Raw genomic sequence first — 23,329 nt, 5'->3', positions numbered from 1 at the left:
ATTGATGCAAAGTGTGCTACATTCACCCTGTCCCTTGGGAAGAAAACACAAACTTCCAAAAATAATCTTTAAAAAACGAATTAACCTGCTGTTGTGAACAGCAGGTTGATTTAATTTGTTTTTAAATAACTATTTATTAGGTTTTGGGTTGGCTGATGCTTGACAACAGTTAATATGCTAGTTTGTGCAAAAGGGACTGATATACTCCTGTCAACACACCTGGGTTCATAAATTTGGATTCCGATCAAAACTGGAGAGGCTATAATGAGAACCTGATAAATGTGTTTCTACATTCAGTGATTTTATCTACCCCTGTATCATTCTGAAAAGAGATTTCTAACCAACTCTACTTATTCTGTACATCACTGGCTGGCCCAACTTAGCAAAGACTGAAACTTTGGTATACAATTCTTTGTAAGGATTATTTATGCCAAACCAGTCCATTGATGCATGGTGGGCCTGGCTTTGGTCCCACGTTAAATGTATTTATTGTTCTCAACTTAGCACTCATAAAACCACCAAACAGTTTGGCACAATTCCCTCCTGAATGTGGACGAGTTCTTGTGCCACTGCTAGTGCTATCCATTCTCTGAGGATTAACAACCACTTCCCAACCTTTCATAAACACAGCAAATTAAGCAAACAAAAAGATTATTGTATCAATAATGACAGAAAAATATTTTTTGGATAAAATTGACAGTGCCCTCCTGAAGCTGCTCGAAATTATGAAACCATTTCATAAACGAAGAATTATTTTAGCTGAACTCATTTCCAGCGGGGCGATAGTCAATGGTTTACATTTGTTACGTGGTAAATAAACCAAACTTTTTTTTTTATCCGAGTCAGTGAGGTTCTTGAAAACCCTTTGAAGACAAATGACCTCAGGTTATACAGCTCGGTCTATTTAGAAGTAATCCAAGCACCAATTTATAAAAAATCTTTGGGGACACTTTGAGATTCATGTACAGTAATTATATTAAAGTATGCATGTCATTTTTATATTGTGTTTCACCCTAATTTGGGACAGTGTAGCTTTGCAGCCATGGAAATAAATGAGAATTCTAGGTGTGCAACTTTAAAAGTAAAATCTAGACGAAAATTGAGTGTGTCTTAAACTACTGTGCATTTTTAAACAAAAGCTCTGGTGTGCATTCAAGGAGTTACTTAGAGAGGTACAAATTCAGACCACACCAAACGAATATTTTTTTATATCAACCACTAGACTGCATGTAAATGTTTTTAAAATGATAAGGCAACCATTTCAAAGTAACCTGTTGGTCCTTGGTTTTCCCTGGGCTTGTAATGCTGTCAAGGTATCTTACTTTTATCTTGCAGTGATGTTGTCTCATGGATGGAGGAATCGATTTACAGAACAATCAAGTTGCAAGTTTCATATAATCCATGTGTCACACAAAAAAGTTACACAAAGAGCTCAGGCACACAGTCACAGAAAAACTCTTTAATTCAGAAATATGGGACCGATAGACGTTTGCAAAGGTTGATGTGAGATTTCTTCAGGATACTATATTTTTGAAATGTACATGCATACAAAGTTATACATTTTCTGTTTCATAATTACACATAGACTACAATTATGTGCCAATTTCAAGTACAATAACATTAATAAACTCAAATACAATGAATTGTATTTACTCTACTGAAAAAATTAAATACAAATGACTGATACTCTGTATTGCAATAATATAAATTATTTGTTGAACCTTATTAACCTTTTTATTACCTACATTAAAAACAACACACATTATCTGCAATTAGAATTATTTATATTAACAGCTGTACTGAGAATTAGTTAAGAACGAACATATTATTTTAATAAATCATATGGCGTGTATAATAAATCCTTTCTAGTACTGCAATGTCTGAGTATAATATAAAAAAATAAAACTTTTTTAATTCTGTAATATTGCAAATATACTAAGTTTGTATTTGAATAATACAAATGTAAAACATTTGTGCATCTTCTCACACCACTAATGGTATTTCTTCATTCTCAGCTAACCACCCAGACACCCGTCATTTACTTTTTTTCTAAACAAGAAAAGAAAAAATATATATATATGTAGAACATGTTAACAAGGCATTACAATTAAATAAAATAGGAAAATACAATCCTGATTTACAATGTAGGTATGACATAAAACACTGTACAGAACCACAAGATGACAGGCTATTTCACTTACTGGCAGAGTCTGACTACTAGTTGGGTTATTCCCTACAGTGACAGTATTCACTATTTGAACTCATTCAATATCTCACACAGGGACCTTTTGTGAACAGAAAGGTATGGCCTGGCACAAAACCAGCATTGTGAAAAGTGCCACTTCACAAATACCAATACGTGCCCAGATACTATAGATGTATCTTTAGGTTCAAACTTAGATAAAACAAAATCCATCAAAATTATAAGCAATGCTTGTGGGGGCGCTTATAATTTTCAGGATTATAACGTATAACGTATAAGCAAATACTGGATCAAATTAGCTAGTAGAGCTACAGGCTTCTAGGGCCCGCAGTCCATTTGTGATCTGCTGTGAACCACACAGCAATGCACCATAAAAGGCTTTTTAATGCCACCTCCAAAATGTAATTCACATCCACCTACTGTTCTGGCTAAAAAGGGTTTAAAAGGGCTTGAGCCAAAAATATTTAAATGTAATTGTAGCGAATATTTAATGTTGATTTTTATGATTTATTTTCTGATGCATTTTGGCTATCGGCTAGTAATGTCTTAGCTTAAGTTACTTAATAATATCATGCATTTGCTTGCTAGATGCTTTGATGCAGAGGAAGAATTTTAATCTGTAGTCTAATTGTATACCGTTCTCCATAAACCTTTTGATTTACATTTAGGTAAGGCTTTAGGCCACATATTTCTATCAATTATTAAGATTGTACCAGTAAAATACATGCACAAGTTATAAGCTTATAAAAGTTCACAATGGATACCAAGGTAAAAGCAAAAGCATAGAAACGTCTTTATTACTTTATCCAAAGTAATAAAAATGTCTTTCCATTCAATTCAGTGATCTAAGATGCCAAGCCATTTCAGGGGCTGACTGGATGCAAACCATTGACTTCACAGTTAAAAAAACAAAAACTAAGGAGCAAACTCTGTAGTCTAAAGGTAAGTACGTGTCTTACACTGATGTCAGTATTATTAAATCATCAGCTGCTAGGAGGAGATCTACTACATATTTTACATGGATGGAAAAATGCCTCACATAACTGTTTAATACATCACAATTCATTGCTGGCCTTACTACTGGTTAAAAGAGCAAATTCAATGTAAAACCTCCTTGTGTTTGATATTAAAATCTTGGCAGCTACTTACTGTATTCTTTACAATGGGTTTGCTGAATGATACACTATGATTCACACACTAAAGGACAAAATCTTATAACTTACAGGAAAGCACAACAGTTTATTTTCAGTACTGGTCTTGTAATCTGTAAATTGTTCTGTTGAGATTTTTGTGTATATTATTACATCAATACTAAAAATATAATCAACCAATGAAAGGAATGGATTGGCAGGCTATAGAGGAGAGGAGCGGAGATGGGGGGAGGGGGGGGGGGGGAAAGGCGTATTAGGGAGTTTAGAATTTTTTCCCCCTATATTTGATTTATTTTTAACCTTTAACTAATCTGTATTTACTGGAAAACTTCATGACTGCTCACAAACCAAGACTATAAATCCTATCTGTAACCCTGGTCTGGATCAAAGTTTAAATGTCTGGGAATATTCTGCACACAGCTACCAATGGATACATGAAAATACATTACCTATCAAAACATGATGTACTTCTTTTAAATGGAGGACCCATGTGAAGTACATCAAATTGATGTAAACATGCAACTGACTTACATTTCCATTTGAGGGGGCCTTTTTTACTAGTAGTATATTAAAAAGGTTCTCAGTAATGTCATAATGTCAACAATACAAAAAAAAAGAAAAAGAAAACAATGCTAATTGTTCGGAATTGTTAAATAAGGACATGCTGTACATGCTGGGGATAATAAAACATGGTTCTGCCCATCGGACAGTTTGGGCACGTGTTACAATAGGAAAGAATGCAGTTGTGACAGACTTTGATAAAGCAATGACAGTCAGGAGGACTCAGTTGTCAGACATGATTCAGAATCCTCCACTATTCCTAATGAAGCCCTGTACCCCATTGACAGTGTAAAGGCAAGGGGTTCCATTTTTTGGTTAAGTTACTGTATATAACAGAAAATACAAACATGTGTACTATTGTATACCATATAATCAGTAACAAACAGCCCTACCTTTATCTTCTTTCTCTTTTTTCTGGATTTTAGCTTCTTGCTGTTCTTTAAGATACCACTGAAAGTATCTGCACTTATCTGGGCTGTGACTTTGACTTTCAAACCAGTCAGTTTAGCTGTAAATAAATAGAGTGGCAAAGCCGCATGGTACAGTTTACACAATGGAAAGAAAACATCCTTTTAAATGTTTGTTTGGCCATTGGCTGTACCTTCTTTTCTCTCCTTCAAGGCCTCCAGAATGAGTTTTCCACAAAGTTCTCCAGGACAGTTATCGTCTAAATCAATCTCCGTCAAGTGATCTGAAAACTTTATTATCCTAATAAACAGTACGAGAAAATAAAAACATTCACAAGTTAATGGGATTTTGTGATTTTAGGAAGAGGAAGAGGCATTGAAGGCATACAAAGCCAGACATTTGGAAGCAATTACTGAAATATCCTCATCAAGTCTTCCTTTGTCAAACAAAAACAATAAGGCTGTACACAGTAATGAGATAAACACAGCTAAGATAATTCAGTTATAATAGGGAATAGTTTAATTGGGAAGAACATTACCCAAATACAGCATGTGTGGGAAAGTGTTTTTCTTTAAACAATTAGTTTGGACACCACATTTTTTTTAAAATCTGGAGGTATAAAGAGGCATATCTGTCTGTCTGCGTGTCAAGCTTGTAGTTCATGCTGATCGTCTTTTTCATGCAGCTCTGGTTGGTCTTTGTTTTTGTGGTCACAGAGCTCACCGACACAGCATTGCTGTAAATGTCAATGGGCTTGTTCTCCCTTCCTCTCCATTTCCATCAATTCCATTGTCAGCAAGATGTAATTTTTCTAACCAGGGACCAATTTCTGGAGGCTTTGTCTTTTTCTTCTTCTTCCCTTTCAACAAAAAAAACAAACAAAAAAAAACAAAACACGAACACAAAAATGCAATTAAACTTAAACATGCATCACTATCTTGTAGATATCATTCTATTTTAATGACTGGAATCATATCATTTATTTGGGACTACAGTCTACTGCCCAGGCACGAACTGTAACAAACTAACAGGAAGCCCAACTTTGTAAATACAGTACTGTACTTACACCTGTAGTGCACATTCTAAAGCTGTATATTACAGTGCAGGCCAACATTTGAAAACATAAAATAAAAATGACGTTCATCACTCTGAACAGGGTCTGGCCCCAGCTGGTTTGGATTAGTTAGTATTAGAGATTACAGTATATTTTTATTCTGGTTCAACCTATATTTTAGACAGGTTTGCTCTTCTTAATAGTATTATTATTTTATTATTATTATTATTATATCATTATTTATAGTACAAAATGGTATATCCCCTTTAATTATACATTTTCAATGTTTAAGCCAGATTTTTCTATTTTTTGGTGTTACCCTTAATTGATACATTATTCACAAATGAATTGTTTCTAGTACTGTTGATACAGTATGTCTACCTTTTTTGAAGTTTTTATTTTACCAAATAATATGGACATGACTTCTGTTTGGTGTGCCATCCAGATTTGTTTTCCTACACACAAACAAGTTATTATAATTATCTCAATTTAATTACGTCATTGTGGTAACAATTGAGAACTGAGTACAACTACTGTACTTGCTCCTGGTGGAATGCTTAAGTTTATAAAGTAAACCCTATTTTATTGAATTTCAATACTTTGTTTTTATGATGTGATACTATTTTATTTCTATTAACTTTGCTGACTAGAAGGGTGGGGAAGTGCTATGAATTATCCCAGCTTATTAAAGTGTCATCAAGTTTAGGTATATTGATATTGGTTAGCCCATTAGAAGTTAAAAGGAAGCTCCCCACCATGCAAACTGAAATCACAGTATGTAGAACAAGTGAGTTACTGAATACAGCTGTGTATCAAATTTGAAGCAAATAACCCATAGCCTTTGATCTCTTTCTCCTGGAAACCCCAAAGAAAAAACAAAAGCACAGGACAAAGTCACTGGCACATTTTGCCGGAAGAGTTTCTGATTTCTGAGATACGAGGTGTTGAAAGTGTGGCGCCAGCAGTGCCTTCTTACTAAAACATACACACATTCACTTTACTAAGGCCTCAACTACTGTAAATGCTATTGGTGGATCAGGCCACGATCAACACCCAAGTTGATGAGCCACTGGGGTGAGTCCAAACAGTGAGCAGCCACTGGCGCTGAAAACTGGACAGTAATGATAGCGCTTATCATTTGCCATATTCCGACAAGCGGTTATGTTTTTGGAGATGCTGAGGAAAGTGCTATACTAAGGCTTGTTCTGGCCATGTAGATGGTAAAACCTTTCATTTGTGTGCTATTGGTGGTGGCCTCACAGCCGAATATTTAATCCTCCTCCATCTGTCTCATTTGCTAAATGTTTTTGGCCCACAGCATGACTGTGCCTGAGCACATATTGCATATATTAGAAGAGACATCCATCTTGTTCTAAAGTTTAAAACATGCAGCAACTTCTTCCTGAGTTCAACCACAGATTTAGAAATGGGAGAAATTGTTTCAGCTTAATGCAAAACAGGGCCAGAAACTAAACTTCACCCCAAGGAGTTTATGTAGCAGAGCAAATATATTCTGTATTCATTTCAAATTACAATAAAATAGCATTTTAACTGTATATTTCTTATTTTCTTTTAATGGAATGCTTCTCTGTTTGTAGTCTCTTGAAATAGAGACTAAAAGACCCCGTTCACTACTGTGCTGGCCCAGGGTCGCAGTTTAAGGAGCCTTTGCGTTTTCACATATGTGACTGAAAAGCAGGCCTAAAATGTGGCGAATTGCATGTTTTTATGGAACGATAGCCTGCACAGTAATCCTTGATTTGTAGCAGATGTTTCTTATTAATATATATATATATATATATATATATATATATATATATATATATATATATATATATATATATATACAGCTCTGGAAAAAATTAAGAGACCACTGCAAAATTATCAGTTTCTCTGGTTTTACTATTTATAGGTATGTGTTTGGGTAAAATGAACATTTTTGTTTTATTCTATAAACTTCTGACAACATTTCTCCCAAATTCCAAATAAAAATATTGTCATTTAGAGCATTTATTTGCAGAAAATGACAACTGGTCAAAATAACAAAAAAGATGCAGTGTTGTCAGACCTCGAATAATGCAAAGAAAATAAGTTCATATTCATTTTTAAACAACACAATACTAATGTTTTAACTTAGGAAGAGTTCAGAAATCAATATTTGGTGGAATAACCCTGATATTCAAGCACAGCTTTCATGCGTCTTGGCATGCTCTCATGACAGGGTCAGAGTTGGGGAACATTGTCAGAGCAGAAGGAAGCAAGTTTTCTTCCAGGACAACCTTGTACTTCGCTTGATTCATGCGTCCTTCACAAAGACAAATCTGCCCGATTTTAGCCTTGCTGAAGCACCCACAGATGAGTCCAATTTTCAGCTTTGCCCAACACCTGGTGGAATCGGGCAGCTTTGGCATGAATCAAGCCAAGTACAAGGTTGTCCTGGAAGAAAACTTGCTTCCTTCTGCTCTGACAATGTTCCCCAACTCTGAGGATTGGTTTTTCTAGCAGGACAATGCTCCATGCCACACAGCCAGGTCAACCAAGGTGTGGATGGAGCACCACCAGATCAAGACCCTGTCATGGCCAGCCCAATCTCCAGACCTGAACCCCATTGAAAACCTCTGGAATGTGATCAAGAGGAAGATGGGTGGTCACAAGCCATCAAACAAAGCCGAGCTGTTTGAATTTTTGCGCCAGGAGTGGCATAAAGTCACCCAACATCAATGTGAAAGACTGGTGGAGAGCATGCCAAGACGCCTGAAAGCTGTGCTTGAAAAGCAGGGTTATTCCACCAAATATTGATTTCTGAACTCTTCCTAAGTTAAAACATTAGTATTGTGTTGTTTAAAAATGAATATGAACTTATTTTCTTTGCATTATTCGAGGTCTGACAACACTGCATCTTTTTTGTTATTTTGACCAGTTGTCATTTTCTGCAAATAAATGCTCTAAATGACAATATTTTTATTTGGAATTTGGGAGAAATGTTGTCAGTAGTTTATAGAATAAAACAAAAATGTTCATTTTACCCAAACACATACCTATAAATAGTAAAACCAGAGAAACTGATAATTTTGCAGTGGTCTCTTAATTTTTTCCAGAGCTGTATGTGTATATATATATATATATATATATATATATATATATATATATATATATATATATATTCAATGTAGCACAGTAGCAATTTTATGGTAGATATTAAAAAAAAAACCAATATATTATTGACTATTTTGATTTAATGTTATGGTGCATCAACGATCTTAATATTTGTGGATGAGAACAGTATTTTATGTGTGTGTAAACGCAAACAGCTAAAAGAAATGATCGGCATTTTAATGTACAGACACATACTATATATATTGTTGCATGCAAAATAAACGGTGGTGGCTGAAAATGCCAAGTCGCTGCATTACTGATCATTATTGAGATCCACAATCCTGCAGTTTTTATATTTATCACTTACCGTAGTTACTAAATAACAAGAAGAAAAGGTAATTGTGACAAATTGCGCTTAATTATGAATGCTCTGCAGCTCATATATTATGTGAAAGAAACAACCTGAACGTTAACCCGCTAAAAAAATTTTTATTTAATATTTTTATAATTAAAGTTGTATGATGTAGAAATAATTACCATTCAATATTGAGCCACTGCTGTTTTGGCTAGCAGAGCACTCACCTTTCATTTGCCTTTAGTGTGCGTGGGAGCACGGGAGTACTGAGTGATGTAAACAAATTAGTCATGTGATACAGCCCTAAGTCTGTTTTGCATCCATACACATGTAAAGGCCGGCCCTGGTCCTGGATTACAGGCACTAGGCCACATCTAGGTTGGTCCTGACCTGTCCTGACCTAAATCTAGGTTGGTCCTGACCTGCCTTTTCTTTTATGGAGCGTTCACATATGAGCAATGGCAAGTGTGAATGGGGTCAAACATAATAACCCTAACCCTAAATATCATGTCATTTAGGGTTTAAAAATACAGTTCAGTATTTATTTCTTTATGGGAATTCTGTTAATTGGTGTTTATTTAATGTCATCTGTCTTGCCAAAATATTAGCATTGCTTGTGATCACCAATAAAATACTTAACTTGCAGCTCTAACCCAAGGAGGGTCATATATTGCCTTGAATTAAATAGCCAGTATGTCACCCTACAGAAGTGAACCACAGTACAGTATATTGAAATTATAGGTTGGGAGCACATCCTTTTGTTAATATAACTGCTTAAAGCAACTTGCTTTCAATATATAACAAATGTGGTTAATGCATTGTCATGCCTTTTTGCTTGTGTATTATGCATGTAATGTTCTTTACTGCATAAAGACCCATCACTATCCTATAATGTCACAAGTTTATGATGTGTAAGTTGTTATAAGGAACATCTAAAATAAGGTCCTCCCACAGTGGCTACACTCTATGTGAACCTTTCAATGACAAATCTAAGCTTAATCAAACAGACATAATCCTATTAAGTTTATTTCCATGTGGGCCCTGGGGTTTCTGTATAATCGTAGTACTGGTAGAAACCAAAGGTTGTATTAATTTAAAACACATGCCAATTGTTTTACTGATTATTATTTAATCTAATTTAGAAGTTATTAAGCAAGTATGAAATGTAACATCATTGGGGTGCAGAGTTCTGCCACCTTAATGTCCCCACAAAACACGATGCCTGAAAACAATGTACTGTGCACTTGCTGTCCTGCTCAATATGTGAGCAGATGTATGATGTGTTTTTAGAAACATGTATTCTGAGAAAGGGGCCCTTAAATACACTGCATTTAACATTATAGACATCAGCTTTTTGAATAATGCTACTGGATTGTCACCATTAGGGTTATGGCATAAGCAAAGTCATTGTTGCCACTGCAATCAGTACCTTTTTTCTTTCCCTTCATCTTTTTGATTGAGGATCCCAATCCAGTAGTGCTTATTCTTTCAGACTCCATATTAAGGTTAGCAACTTCAGTGTCAGGTTCTGATTGGAGAAGAAAAACAATTCCACATATAGAGCACTTCTTTCTTATCAATCCCTCCTGGTTAAGTGAATTTACTTTGAAAGATATAAAGTGTTCCTTTACCTTTCAGATGCTGTTCAGAAAGCTTCTTCATTGCCTCATTCTCTGCATATTCAGCTATCTGCCTGATTAAATCTAAGGCCCCCTCACACTGTAACTCATTTCCATTGACATACAGGTCTCTGAAAATAACAGTAATTAGATTGAGATTATTGAAATGATCCACTATGCATTATATCATGGTTAAAGTTATGTATAGTAACACTGCATTTATTTAAAATAATATTATTATGCTCACATATCACATTATGTTCTCAGTTAAATTAGACACTTCCAGCTAATAGTTCACGGAACAGGAGCAAGGCTGCATGGAGTAAAACCTGGGAAATTGAAAGAGGGTCGCCTACGTGGAGGGAGGTCGTGCGACCAGACTTCCAAGGCTAGGTAGAAATCTCGACAGGAACACTGAAAAATGAAAGAAAGAAACATACAAAGAGGGGGTCCAGAGAGGGAGAAGCAACCAATATTTCCCCCAAGGGAAACACTGAGTGAGAGAGAATGGAAGAACAAAGAGTGAGCATAGATTTGGCCAGGGGTCTCCTCTGGCTTGTGAACCTTCCTGCAGTGGATGAGGCCAGTGCAGCTGGGCTTCTAAGGTTGGGAAGTGAGCTTCACTTGCCTCCAGAGGTACTGTTCAGAGGTAAAGCAGTGTAGTGGAGTAGAAAAATGAAAAGGATGGAGAAAAATGAAAAGCAAGACAAAGAATATGGCTGCAACCCAGGGTATAAATACAGAGATTAATTGACATGGGGGGGGGGGGGGAGGCCTAGCTCCTGCCCCCTGAACCACACATAAAGGTTACAAGAAATGATATGTGTAAAATTAAGAACCCTAACATATTTGAACTACCTACAATTAAACCTGAGCTGATAGGGATCCTAAACTTTAGGTTTAGTATCTCAAGCAAACATTTACATGAGCATTTGGTTCAATGGCCTTTAGGAATTGGAATATTTCAGGTTGTAATCATTCTGTATTGAAACATCAATATACATAACATAAAATACAACATTCACATTGGAGAGCCTATTGAAATATTAGAAAAGAGCACCACCTCACCTTATGGCACTTTGTGTAATAAATGCACCCAGCAAGGATCCACTCGATGGCCTCAGGTTACAGTAACATAGGCTTAATGAGACAATTTGGTTGTTTCCCGCAAGACCATTTAACAAACCTTTTACTCCCTCTTCTCCAAATCTGGAATAAAAATGTCACTCAATATGAAGATTTGTAAAAAAAAATGTCTTGGAAAGAGAAGTACAATAGTGCAGGGAACACACTGTTCCCTGATGAAATCCCCTAAAACAATATACATTAGGGACAAAAAAAAAAAAAAAAAGATCTTTGAAAAGAAAATACTGGCAATAATGATGTTATGATAAAGTTTGTAACCATTTAGCCCTGCAATACAGTTGTACTGGTTTGAGCTCCCAGGGTGGAGATAATATATACAGTACATTACAGTACACTACCCTCCAACTGCCTGCGACCCAGTACTTGTTGGAGGGTATAGTATATGTTCAAGAACAATACAAAAAAATATTTCCTTGGCAGTACTTCATTCTTAAAGATTAATACAATCTGGAAAAAATCAGCAGTTTTAATGATGCTGGTGAAATACCTTTATATGAATTCCATCCATATTTTTAAAACACAGTACATCATCAAACTTTCTAATGAACATTAACTGTTTTAAGTAATAATTTAGAAATGATTCTCAGATATGCAGCAAGCACTTACTCATTGTAATCCAGATTGAGCGAGGCCAGTGAGCTGAAACAAATTGCTTTACCTAGCCTCTCTACAGACCAAGCATCAATCCCACAGTCCAGTAGCTCCAGATGAGTGAATGGACAGGAAGACCGACCCCTCAGCTCCAGAACTATTGACTACAATATCAAAAACAGCAAAAGTAGTAATTTAAAAAATACTAATAATTAAATTATAGCTTGAGAAGATACTGGAATCAATGTAATTGAGGAAAATCTAAATACAGCCATAAAATAGGACCAAACCTGGCATTTCAGTTTTACTTTTAATGTAAAAACTAATCAAAAGAGACCCAAAACATTGTTAGTAGAGAGATTTTGGTTTTCAAAAGAGCCCTTCTTTAAATGACAAAAACAGCAGCAGCATTTAGATTTACCACTAAATAGATCAACTGAATAGACCCAACTGTAGCAATAGCATTTACTTTACTGTGCATGCAAACAATTGCATGCGCAATACACCTTACAAAGGTTATATATAAACAAGGTTATCGTAGGTTATAAATGTAACAACTACATAGTTGTAACTGGTCAAACAATGATAAAACCAATGGAAACGGCTGGCTCAAGAGTTGGTCCAGATCTGAGCCTTCAACATTCTTGCACTCAAAAGATATTTAAATTACCCTACCTTTACCTGTACCACAATCATACGCAGATATTGGTAGGGATTTAAGCACTTGTTCTCAGATATAGCATAAAACGTGTGTAATAAAATAATTTTTACTTTTTTCACTCTAAAATGCTGTAAGTTTTTTGGGAGTACAAAAGTACAAAACTGAGACTTGTCATCAAGGTAGGTACTCATAGTATATTTTATGATGTGTATGTAGTGTAGGCTATATTGTAATACCTTTTACAGAAATCCCAGTTGGGTGCATGTTATTATTTGTATGCGCTTTTCTATTTGTGAGCATTGAGGGGAAAGTGAATCACAGCTCTGAAACAACACTTTACATCTATACCAGCTGCTTTATAGGTTCTCGATGAAATGTCCATTACAAATTAAACAAAAAGTAAAAAAAAAACTTCAAGACAGCTTTACATGATATATGTTTCACAACTTCATTTGAAACCATAAGCTCAACCTTGTTATAGCAGTAACATGATTTATAAATGCCTCTTTGGGTCAGCCATACATTGTGCATAACATTAAGGCTATGTTATTTTGGTTCAGTAAATCATGAACATACCAGTTTTGTACAAACTGTGCACCTCAAACAATTTGGATTGAAAAACCGAATTCCTTAGTAAACACTTAACCTGCAGGCGTACTGGCGATGCACTCAGTTTTATATGGAAACGATGGTAAGGACACCCTGCCAGATATTGCTAACTGCATACTTCACAGTTGAGCCTGCCAAGATTACGCAGGATGGAGACATTTATGTATTTTCTTTTTATGTTAACAAATATCTTTTATATATAAATTATTATTTTTTTTTAAATTATATTGCACCCCCAGAGTAACACCACATACATAGTTTTACATGTGGCAGTCTGACTAACCCTCAGCTGTGTCTAGCTTTTGCGTACATAAATACATGCATGTACCTTGATCGAATATGCATGCCGCAATTAACCTTATAATATTTTTGTTTACATGTATGCATTTGAAAATAAAACAACCATAGGGTACATAATTCTAGTAAACTAAACAACATACGCATTAAACGGTTATTTGTTTTCTGCACAACACTACTGAGAGAACTTAACTTAGAAAAGCGTAAACCACAGCTAACCATATATATATGACAGTAACCTCCTTGGTAGCTATATTAGGTCAAGACATTTAGTATGCAGTGTTTATAGTACCGTTTATAGTCCCATAAATCACTTGAGCAGCCCCCTAAGCTCCCCTCACAGGAATGCTAAAAAATATGTTTGTGTAACATATTTTCATAACTTGTACCAACTATGTGTTTTTTTCTTGTTTATTTGGCACAATAGCAATATTCCAAACACTGTTGATATAAATTACTATTAATAAGACAGATACTTGGCTGCTTGGTATTTTGTTTGGTATGCTACGAAGTCATCCATCTAAGTCTGTTTAACTGTTGATTTTTAATACAATCAAACCTACAATAACTATAACTATAAATATAATAAAATCTTGTTACCTCGCACATTTACAAGCAGATTTTGGTGTATTACTCATAATAAAAAGTAATCCAATACTTTACTACTTTACTACTTAAAAAATAGATATGCGTAACCTCTAAAAGTTTTATTTAATTAAAGCAGTCTATAAATGTATGTGGAAAATGTGGGAACACGGGGGGGTTACACTACAACACAATTAAAAAAAGCCTGGTATGAGCCTTAGGCCTATATGAGTATAAGATTAAGAACATGGCAATATGTAAAAATACATACGAGGTTTCTGAGCAGCTTCATGCACTGGCAGTTCTATATGCAGAGTACCAGGCTGAGCATCCTAATGTTCCTGTACACATCTGCCGGTCCCTATACCCTGCCTCTGCTCCGAGAAGCCAGTGACTGCCAAGTGCAGAATCCGCTTAACACACACACATAATGAAACGTGGATGTCTTGTAATATTATAAAAATTCAAACAAAAAGTCTTTATTTAAAGTGATATGGTACATTTATGTTGTTTAACTATATCCATTACTTATTGCACAATATGCCAATTGATGCTAACAATTCATTCCAGCTCTGTGCGGTGGAAGAAGAGGTGGAGCTCTGTTGTTCCTGGGACATCTTAAAAGAATTATAGAAAGAAAATGCGACTACTACTGCTACTACTACTACTACTACTACTAATAATAATACTACTACTACTACTACTACTACTGCTACTACTAATACTACTACTAATAATAATAATAATAATAATAATATGAGGATAAAAGTTTGGTTAGTTGTGTTTAACATGCATTTATACAAACATTAATAATAGGCTATACGAGACGTTTACATTTGCAGTGTCTTTTGCGTTCTTGTGTGTGTGTGTGTGTGTGTGTGTGTGTGTGTGTGTGTGTGTGTGTGGTTTTGAACGGCTTTGCTGAGGAATAATGTGAGATTCCGCCAGTTAAACAGGATCTTGACTGCTGAAATCTTGTGACACAAGCACGATTCCTGCTCTGGTTTACATGGGTTTTTACAGCTATTTTTATTGTGAGAAAGCGATTGACCCTGCCCTGAAAGTCACGCTGACCAAAGGACGTCCTTTTGCTGTTTCACGATGTATTCGCATGACAACGTCACACAGTCATTACTGCAGGGTCGGTTTTCACGTGCATGTGAACCCAGCCTTAGTCAATTGTTTTCTGTTTTCAACAATGCACTTACTCTCTAGTCCCGTCTTGTAAATGGGTTGGGGAAACTTGTTACATGAATTCCTTGAAACTATTTAACACAAGGCCTCTATTTGTGATATTTGATTTGACCTTCAGCCCATTAAACAACCGTGCTTAAAGGCAACATGCTAACCAAATTAACATCCACTTTCTTATTAGCTTTACTGCCATTATTATCGTCCCCCCGTTTATTGTGAAGAGAATCTTTAAATTTTTTGGGGGTTAATTCAATATATACAAATATTTAAAATACAAGGCTATATAAAGTGCTGCTCCCTCCATTGGAGTGAGTTTTAACTACAACACTACAGTACTACAACAGTAACAATATTATAACGCTGTCTTTGAAATATATGCATATTGCTTGTGGTAACAAGAAGTACGAAAATTAGTTTTAAAACCTCAGCACTCCATTAAGGGCACCGTACTTGTCAACCCTTGCAGTGTTAGACACACAAGAGTCTGGAGGATAAGATTATGGTTACAACTAGTCAGCTTGGAAACATCAGAAATTAAATATTGAGACTCTAAGATTGCAACAACCTTCAGGTCAAGCCAACTCCTTCATAAAATGTGACTCTTAATGAAATCTGAATGGTAATGAATCACTATTTGAAAGTATTTGAAAGAAATCCATGAAGTTTGGAGCAATTATGGTAATTTCCCTCCAGCAAATCCCACAGTGCTATGATACTCTGATTCTAGTGCCAGTAATTTCCTTTGCAGTAAAGGACTTGGACTAATCAACAATCTTAACCTTACTGTAATGTTTCTTATTAAAAACATTTTTTTTTGAAAACACAGGAAACCTGTATAATTACTGCTGTTTAGTTTCAAACCAATGCAGTTTGAACTGTGTGGTTGAGTTATTTTGAACCGAAAGGGTGTGCTTTTCTTTTAACTTTAGATCGACTTCTTTTTGCTTGCACTTTGAATCATTCTGCTCTGTCTTCCTAGTACTGTACACACACTCACAGAATACAGATGCTTGTGAGAGGAAAGTATCAAGCTAGCGAAATGTAAATATTCACTTTGCGACAAGAACCCTTTTGACTGCGACCCAAGATTCTAATGAAACACAGGATCAAACAATTTAAAACAGATCTGAAACAGAACATGCTACATTCTTTTAAAAGATACAAATATAGTTGGAGGAGTACCAGACAAGGTTTTTATATACTTGATCCATATTATTTTGACCATACATCCAAGTTGAAATGCTTTTGTAAATTCTATTTCCCAGATCAATTCCAAAGTATTGTCCAATTTGCTTTACCGTCACAGATTTTTACCGAGAGATTGTACCTAACCGACTGTCAGAGGTATCAAATGAGCTGTGTACACTACTTAACACGTCAGTGGCATACACTGTCTGTTTACACCGTCCCGTAATGGCTACGGGACATGTCTGGAGACAGGTTGTCCAAAATATCAAGATATAAATCTGCACATTAGGCATACAGCTATGGCCAAAAGTTTTGTATCACCTTGTAGAATTAACATATTTTGCTTCATAAAGTCGAATGAAACTTGCTGAATGATTTTACGTTAATATATTGAATTACATGAAGCTTTGTCGTTTTCCATATAACAAAAACCATTTCAAAATCTAACATGAAATCCACTACTACTATTATGGCTTCTGTTAGGCTTTTGCGATATAATTTTGTAATCTCGTTGGTTACATTGTTAAAATTCTAGGTGATGCAAAACTTTTGGCTGTATCTGTACAGCACAGCAGTAAAATCTAATTAATAACCAAGCACACTTTCTTTTTACTTTGGCCTATAGGTTACCGGTAACACAAAATAAATCATGCTGCTGCATTACACATACTGTTCTATGCTAAAAAAAAATTCTGGATCATGTTCCAAAATATCACCCTCCTCTTGATGGATAGTCCACACAAGCACACCGGAGCCTGGCATTTTCTTACAGCAAAACATTACAAAAGTGATTTATAATATGTTCTCCAATCAGTAAGTAGCCTGTCCTGTTCAGTCAAGTTAACAATGCAATTTATTATATGCGTTACAAATAACAAAATACTTAAATTACATTTGGATAATTAAACTGGCTTAAATACAAGTCCCTAAATGCAAAATTTTGCCAGGAAATTATACTGTTAAGACGCATCTCTTTCTCCCCCTGGTCTGAGGCACGTTAATTATGATGCCGATAAGGGTCAATTAATGACACAATACAGATTTAGGAATCAGACAAATAATATGCTAATGAGAAAATTAGTCTCTAAGGGCACGTTCTTCTAACGTCGTGATGAGTGATGTTTTTGACAGTAAATGGTGCTTATGCATCACCTGCTGAAATACTGTCATGTTAAACACTATTGCTGGCACGATAAAGGAGGCGGTAAGCTTTATGAATATCAGTCTTAGTGTCAAGGTAAACCATGTAAACGAATCATTGAACATTAACTTATTTAGATGGTTTTCTAAGCCATCTTTGAATTAAAAGTGTGATAATAGCATATTGTTACCTGCCAGAATGCAGTTGGTCGTGACTTATTATTTTAGCATTATTATTTATTTCTTAGCAGACGCCCTTATCCAGGGCAACTTACAATTGTTACAAGATATCACATTATTTTTACATACAATTACCCATTTATACAGTTGGGTTTTTCCTGGAGCAATCTAGGTAAAGTACCTTGCTCAAGGGTACAGCAGCAGTGTCCCCCACCTGGGATTGAACCCACGACCCTCCGGTCAAGAGTCCAGAGCCCTGAGCCCTAACCACTACTCCACACAGTTCAGTTAACTCAATATCCATTTACGGTTTGTGCATCATCACTAACACTTAACTGCCATTTTTAAACAAGAGTTTTAAAGGGAAATCCTGCTGAAAGTAAAGGATTTTTGAGCCAATAATATAATGGTTTACTCCTGACAGTATTTTTTTTTTTGGCTGTGAGCTTTTAAGAGTTTTGTTTTAAAATGTGATTTATACATTTTTTTACATACCCCAACATTGTTACCATAGCAGTTCTCTGTTTTTTTTTTGTTTTGTTTTTTAAAGCAGTGCATTAAGTTTAACAGCTGTAATTTATACAGTGTGCATGATAATCAATTTGACTGGTCAGTGGGTGAGACTATGTCTTAAAGTAATTTCACCCAAGACCAATTAAACAGACAGGATGGCACAGTTCTAAATCAATAAAATAGGAAGCCTTTCACCTTCATCAGGATAAATAAGCAAAAACATGAGAACTATTAAGATCCAGGATTTCAATTTGAACTCTGATTAAACTATGAATTTGCTTCACTAGCTATGTTTCCATCAAACTTTTTATTATACACTAAAACTCAAAAAAAAAGCCTGCGACTGTGATGGAAACAGCCGATAAATGATGCGCACAAATGCAATGGAAATACTTTCTGAACAAATTTTATGAGCTACTGCATACTTTTTTCAGTCATATATTTTTCAGTCATATATGGTCATATTTACGTGGTCAACGCAACACATCTCGTAATTAAAACTTAATGACATATATCGTATGTCAATTAAATCTACAGCTATGGCCAAAAGTTTTGCATCACCTAGAATTTTTAGGATTGAGACATAATTTAAAAAATGATTTCCATTACACGAGAGTAGATGTTAAAACTTCATGCTGATTTGAACTCGGCTCTCGCCAAGATAAGCACCAACTAAGACGTAGCTTTACAGTAAACTAATGTGATCCATATGCGTCTCCATCCATTTACGTTTCCTTCCATATGATGATATAGATATCCTTCTGACTGGTGTTAATGGCTGAAGTGTAATGCTGGCTCCAGGGATCAGCTTATTTTGCCTCCCTGGCGCATCAGCACACACAACGGCTGCGATGCTGGCTCCGGGGATCAACCAAAGTGCGGCCTCCCCAGCGCATCAGCATGACAACCGTCTGGATTGAGCTAAGTAGGGTACATCTCTGGGGTTTTCAAGTGGGCACCTTCCATCCTCAGTGTTTCGTCGACTAGCCCACGACACCTCAAGAGGGACTACATGAACATAAAAACTACATGAACATAATTTTAATCTTTCATTTAACACCATTTAATAAAAGAAACTACAAAATGATATCGCAAAAGTCTACCATAAGTCATAATTCAATATTTTTTTTCTCCTGTGATGAGGTTTTAACCAATCACAGGCCAGGATTTCCAATCACTGATATCACTATATATATATATATATATATATATAAAATAAAAAAAAATCTGTAATGGCTAATCCATACATAACCTGTAGTTACCTGTAGTTCATTACAGGCATAGCCAATTGTTTTTTTTGGATCATATACTGTATTTTTTGTCTCTCACTGTGAAAATTCCTGCCTTTCAACATGTTTGTCAGAACACTCTCAATCCATGTTGATTTTAGGATTCTCCCACAGATAAGAATCACAAAACACACAGCTCTTGTTTGGAAATTCACTCTAAGAATCGTTGCAATCGAAACTGTATATAAATTATATATATTATATATTATATATATATACTGTAGATATCAACACCTGGCTTATTCTATAACACATATTTCAGAATTTGTATTCAATATCATAAATACTTAAGCAAACCGTACAAATATTGTATATCATTGTTTTCTTTTAAATATGTTAGCAATTCGATTTCCATCAAAACAAAAATCATGCAAGTAATATTTCTATCTAAAATTGCAAACATATGGTATCCTGGAATTAGATGCATTTTCTGTCCAACTATTTCTTTTCTCTTCTCTTGTTCAAATGAAAGCAAACATGATTAAAACATTCTGAGAAACTGATTGAGGCTCTATTTTCATTTATGTAACAAATTAACTGCTAATGTCAAACACCACCAATGCCACATTCAGAAACAAAACTTCAGTGTCCATGCTCACTTAAATGAGTGAAGTTAATGTTTTCTTTTCATATTGAGAAAGCAGACTAAATCAAAAATCCAGGGGAGGGAAGCAGGTTGTTCAGAAAGATCACTACTGTATCTCTGTGAGGAGTTAAAAGTGAATGTCTTTTTTAATACTGATAATGCACACTAAAAATGAAAATAAAAGAAAACTGATAATAAGAAAAACATTGTATTACAGTGCCTCTTTCTTGAATTACAGATTTCATCAAATCGTGCATTCTCTGTATGAAGTCTCACTGCAGTACTTGTGTACAGATGGCCCCAGTCAGGGAGGTATTATTATTATTATTATTTATTTCTTAGCAGACGCCCTTATCCAGGGCGACTTACAATTGTTACAAGATATCACATTATACATTATTTCACATACAATTACCCATTTTACACAGTTGGGTTTTTACTGGAGCAATCTAGGTAAAGTACCTACTTTGTAAATCACTCTGAGATGCATCAGTAGATGCAAAGGGATTTATAAATCAGAGATTACCAGTGTTTACAACAACACAAAAAACAACTGTTATCTTGTTACTTACAAGATCTGCAATGTCTTGATTGTTCAGGGTTATGTGCCAGGCACACAGCTCCTTTCCGAACATGTATCTCTCATCTCTGATTGTCATGAGCAATGGTCGAAGGCAAACTGGAGGAGCATCTTCATCACAAGACTCGGGACAGGAAAGCACCATCTACAGATGAGAAATACAGTAAATGTATACTTATTGCTGCTGAATTAACAATTAGAATTAGAATTGTGCAGTATAGAATTCTGATGTACTGGAATACTGACAATTCCGTCATGGTGACTGGTTTATTTCTTATGTGATAATGATCTATATAATTCAAATAATACAGACCCCCCAGTGGCTGGAACAAGGATTAGCTTTTCTATATGAAGAAATAAAGATTGTACTATAGGTTCCAAGCGTGAAATGTCTGGAAGGGGTAGGCCAGTGCCAGTTTGATACGATTAACATTGTTTCAAGGGTCAAAATGCACAAAATATCCGCACATTTGGGTTCTTATTTCTTGCACATAATGTTGTTTTGATTAGAGTGTGGCTCACCTTTGTCATGATCTTGTCTTGTTCAATACACCACAGCAGGTTTTGTTTGATCGTGGTGCTGACGCTGCTCTGGGTCTGGATGCAATGCTTTTCATACGTTTTCATGAACCTCCTAAGAAGGACGGGAACATCCGTGGTTGATCCCCCCTTCTTTGCATTAGCTCTGCCTTTCTTCTCCTTTCTTTTCGTTGCCATGGAGTTTGTGGATCCTATAAAAAGCGTCATGAATGGTTGTAAAATCATCAGACAGTCCAGTAAAAAATATAAATCAAAGAACAGCATAAGACAGCTTATTTATTATTATTGAATGTAATTGCTTACAAGCAATTGAACAAATGCCTTCTACAAGATGCCAATGATTCCTGGGTAAAGCAGGGTCATTTTGCTCTTTAGTTTTCCCATGCTTTTCCTGATTTTTTTTCTATGCATTTACCATGTTTTTTGAAAATGCTTTACCATACAACTTTGGTTTTAACAATGCTTTATCATGCTTTCCCTATGCTTTATTACACTTTCCTATGCTTTTACTATGGTAATTTTTTTTGTAAGATAAAAATACAGTTTATAATAGTGTAATGTTGTATTTCTTATAAAGTATCTGTGTATCACAATTATTTTCAATAAATAATGAAATATGATTCATTGGTTAATATGTTTTAGTCACTCTTTTCAACAATACATTTTTTGTGATTCCAGTTTGTTTGCAGTTTTAGCTGGAGGCGTGCAAGCTTCTTCCAGCCTGTCACTCATCTGATCTAAAACCACCACTGCTTGAACAGGAAGGGGATGTTATAAATTCCCCTTGGTTAGTTAAATAAAACAACAAATGTAAACAGGTGTACAAATGTTATACAGACCTAGGATACATTTGATAATTTTGTTCACAAGTTAATTTCTAAAATACCCCCCAAAAACTTTTTTCAACACCAATTCATTACCATAATCCGGCAGTACATGTACAAAGTATCCAGCAATTATCTCGCGCACCTCAGCAAGATGTAGTGGAATAACTCCATCCAATTATTAAAGACGCACATTTCAATACTGAATGACACCAACCATGTAACGTTTTAAATGTGGTCAAAAGAGAAACAAAAAATACGTCTAGAATGTATCATTTTCAGGGAATGGGGATTCCAAAAACCACCAGCAAAAACCATGTCTAACCTTGGTATCTCTCACTCGTGCCACAGACCCTGATTTGCCCAAATATTGGATTACTTTACCAAAGGTAGTCGTCATAATTTCAGTTTCTTAAACTTGTTTATTTGCAAACATTAGATGTTTAATAACAATGTATTTGTTATGACTAAACAATGTACAGGTTTAAAAGTACCTACGGACCTCAAATTATTCATTGTCAAACAATGTGGATTTTCTTCGATCAAAATTTAAGATTGAAGCAGAAATCACATCTGGTAAAGTAGGCTACAACAATATATATATATGCTTAAAAAAAACAACTATGAATAAGCATACGACCTTTGTCTGAGCGTCGGTCTCCATAGAGACAAGAAAATGCCACAGGTCCCTTCGGGAACCTGCTTTCAAAACGTTTCATGAACATTATTTCTTTTAGCGGTTTGTTGGTTTTGTTTAAATTCTTATTCACGAATGTAATGCTTCTTGTGTAAAGTATTTTAACATATAACTTAAAAATAATAATAAAATTACAGCTACCTTGTACAAATGTTACACTCTTCGCTTCCGACTGGCAAATGACCCACACGTCTGCATTTAGGGAGTGGTCTGCCTCAGTGAGAGCCTTGTTTATAACCGAGGATCAAATAAATAAATAAAC

At 35.3% G+C, this 23,329-nt stretch overlaps 1 protein-coding gene across 2 annotated transcripts; it reads right to left on the bottom strand.

The window, feature by feature from the left end:
• Window positions 1–1,286: 1,286 nt before the first annotated feature.
• LOC117423219 (uncharacterized) lies at window positions 1,287–23,152 on the bottom strand. 2 transcript variants are annotated; one of them, XM_058990264.1, is made up of 11 exons: window positions 23,011–23,150; window positions 21,529–21,737; window positions 20,999–21,151; window positions 12,200–12,348; window positions 11,516–11,656; window positions 10,460–10,578; window positions 10,258–10,356; window positions 5,047–5,182; window positions 4,517–4,623; window positions 4,308–4,423; window positions 1,293–2,049 (listed from the first exon to the last, which is right to left on the bottom strand). In XM_058990264.1, exons 1-11 carry the CDS (start codon window positions 23,093–23,095, stop codon window positions 2,035–2,037), a joined length of 1,329 nt encoding a protein of 442 aa, XP_058846247.1. In that variant the 5' UTR covers window positions 23,096–23,150; the 3' UTR covers window positions 1,293–2,034. The 2 variants fall into 2 exon arrangements, with proteins under 2 accessions (XP_058846246.1, XP_058846247.1); XM_058990263.1 differs by having other exon boundaries at window positions 1,287–4,423; window positions 23,011–23,152.
• Between the last annotated feature and the right edge of the window lie 177 nt (window positions 23,153–23,329).

Source organism: Acipenser ruthenus, chromosome 17 (assembly GCF_902713425.1).
Source record: "Acipenser ruthenus chromosome 17, fAciRut3.2 maternal haplotype, whole genome shotgun sequence".
Taxonomy (NCBI): domain Eukaryota; kingdom Metazoa; phylum Chordata; class Actinopteri; order Acipenseriformes; family Acipenseridae; genus Acipenser; species Acipenser ruthenus.
This window is presented reverse-complemented; position numbering and strand designations above follow the sequence as displayed.

Coding starts and splice junctions, on each gene's coding strand:
- LOC117423219 (XM_058990263.1), bottom strand. CDS start 23,095: ATGTTCATGAAACGTTTTGAAAGCAGGTTCCCGAAGGGACCTGTGGCA. Junction 12,349..20,998: donor ATCAAGACATTGCAGATCTT/GTAAGTAACAAG, acceptor TTGATATTGTAG/TCAATAGTTCTGGAGCTGAG. Junction 4,424..4,516: donor CTTGAAGGAGAGAAAAGAAG/GTACAGCCAATG, acceptor ATTTATTTACAG/CTAAACTGACTGGTTTGAAA.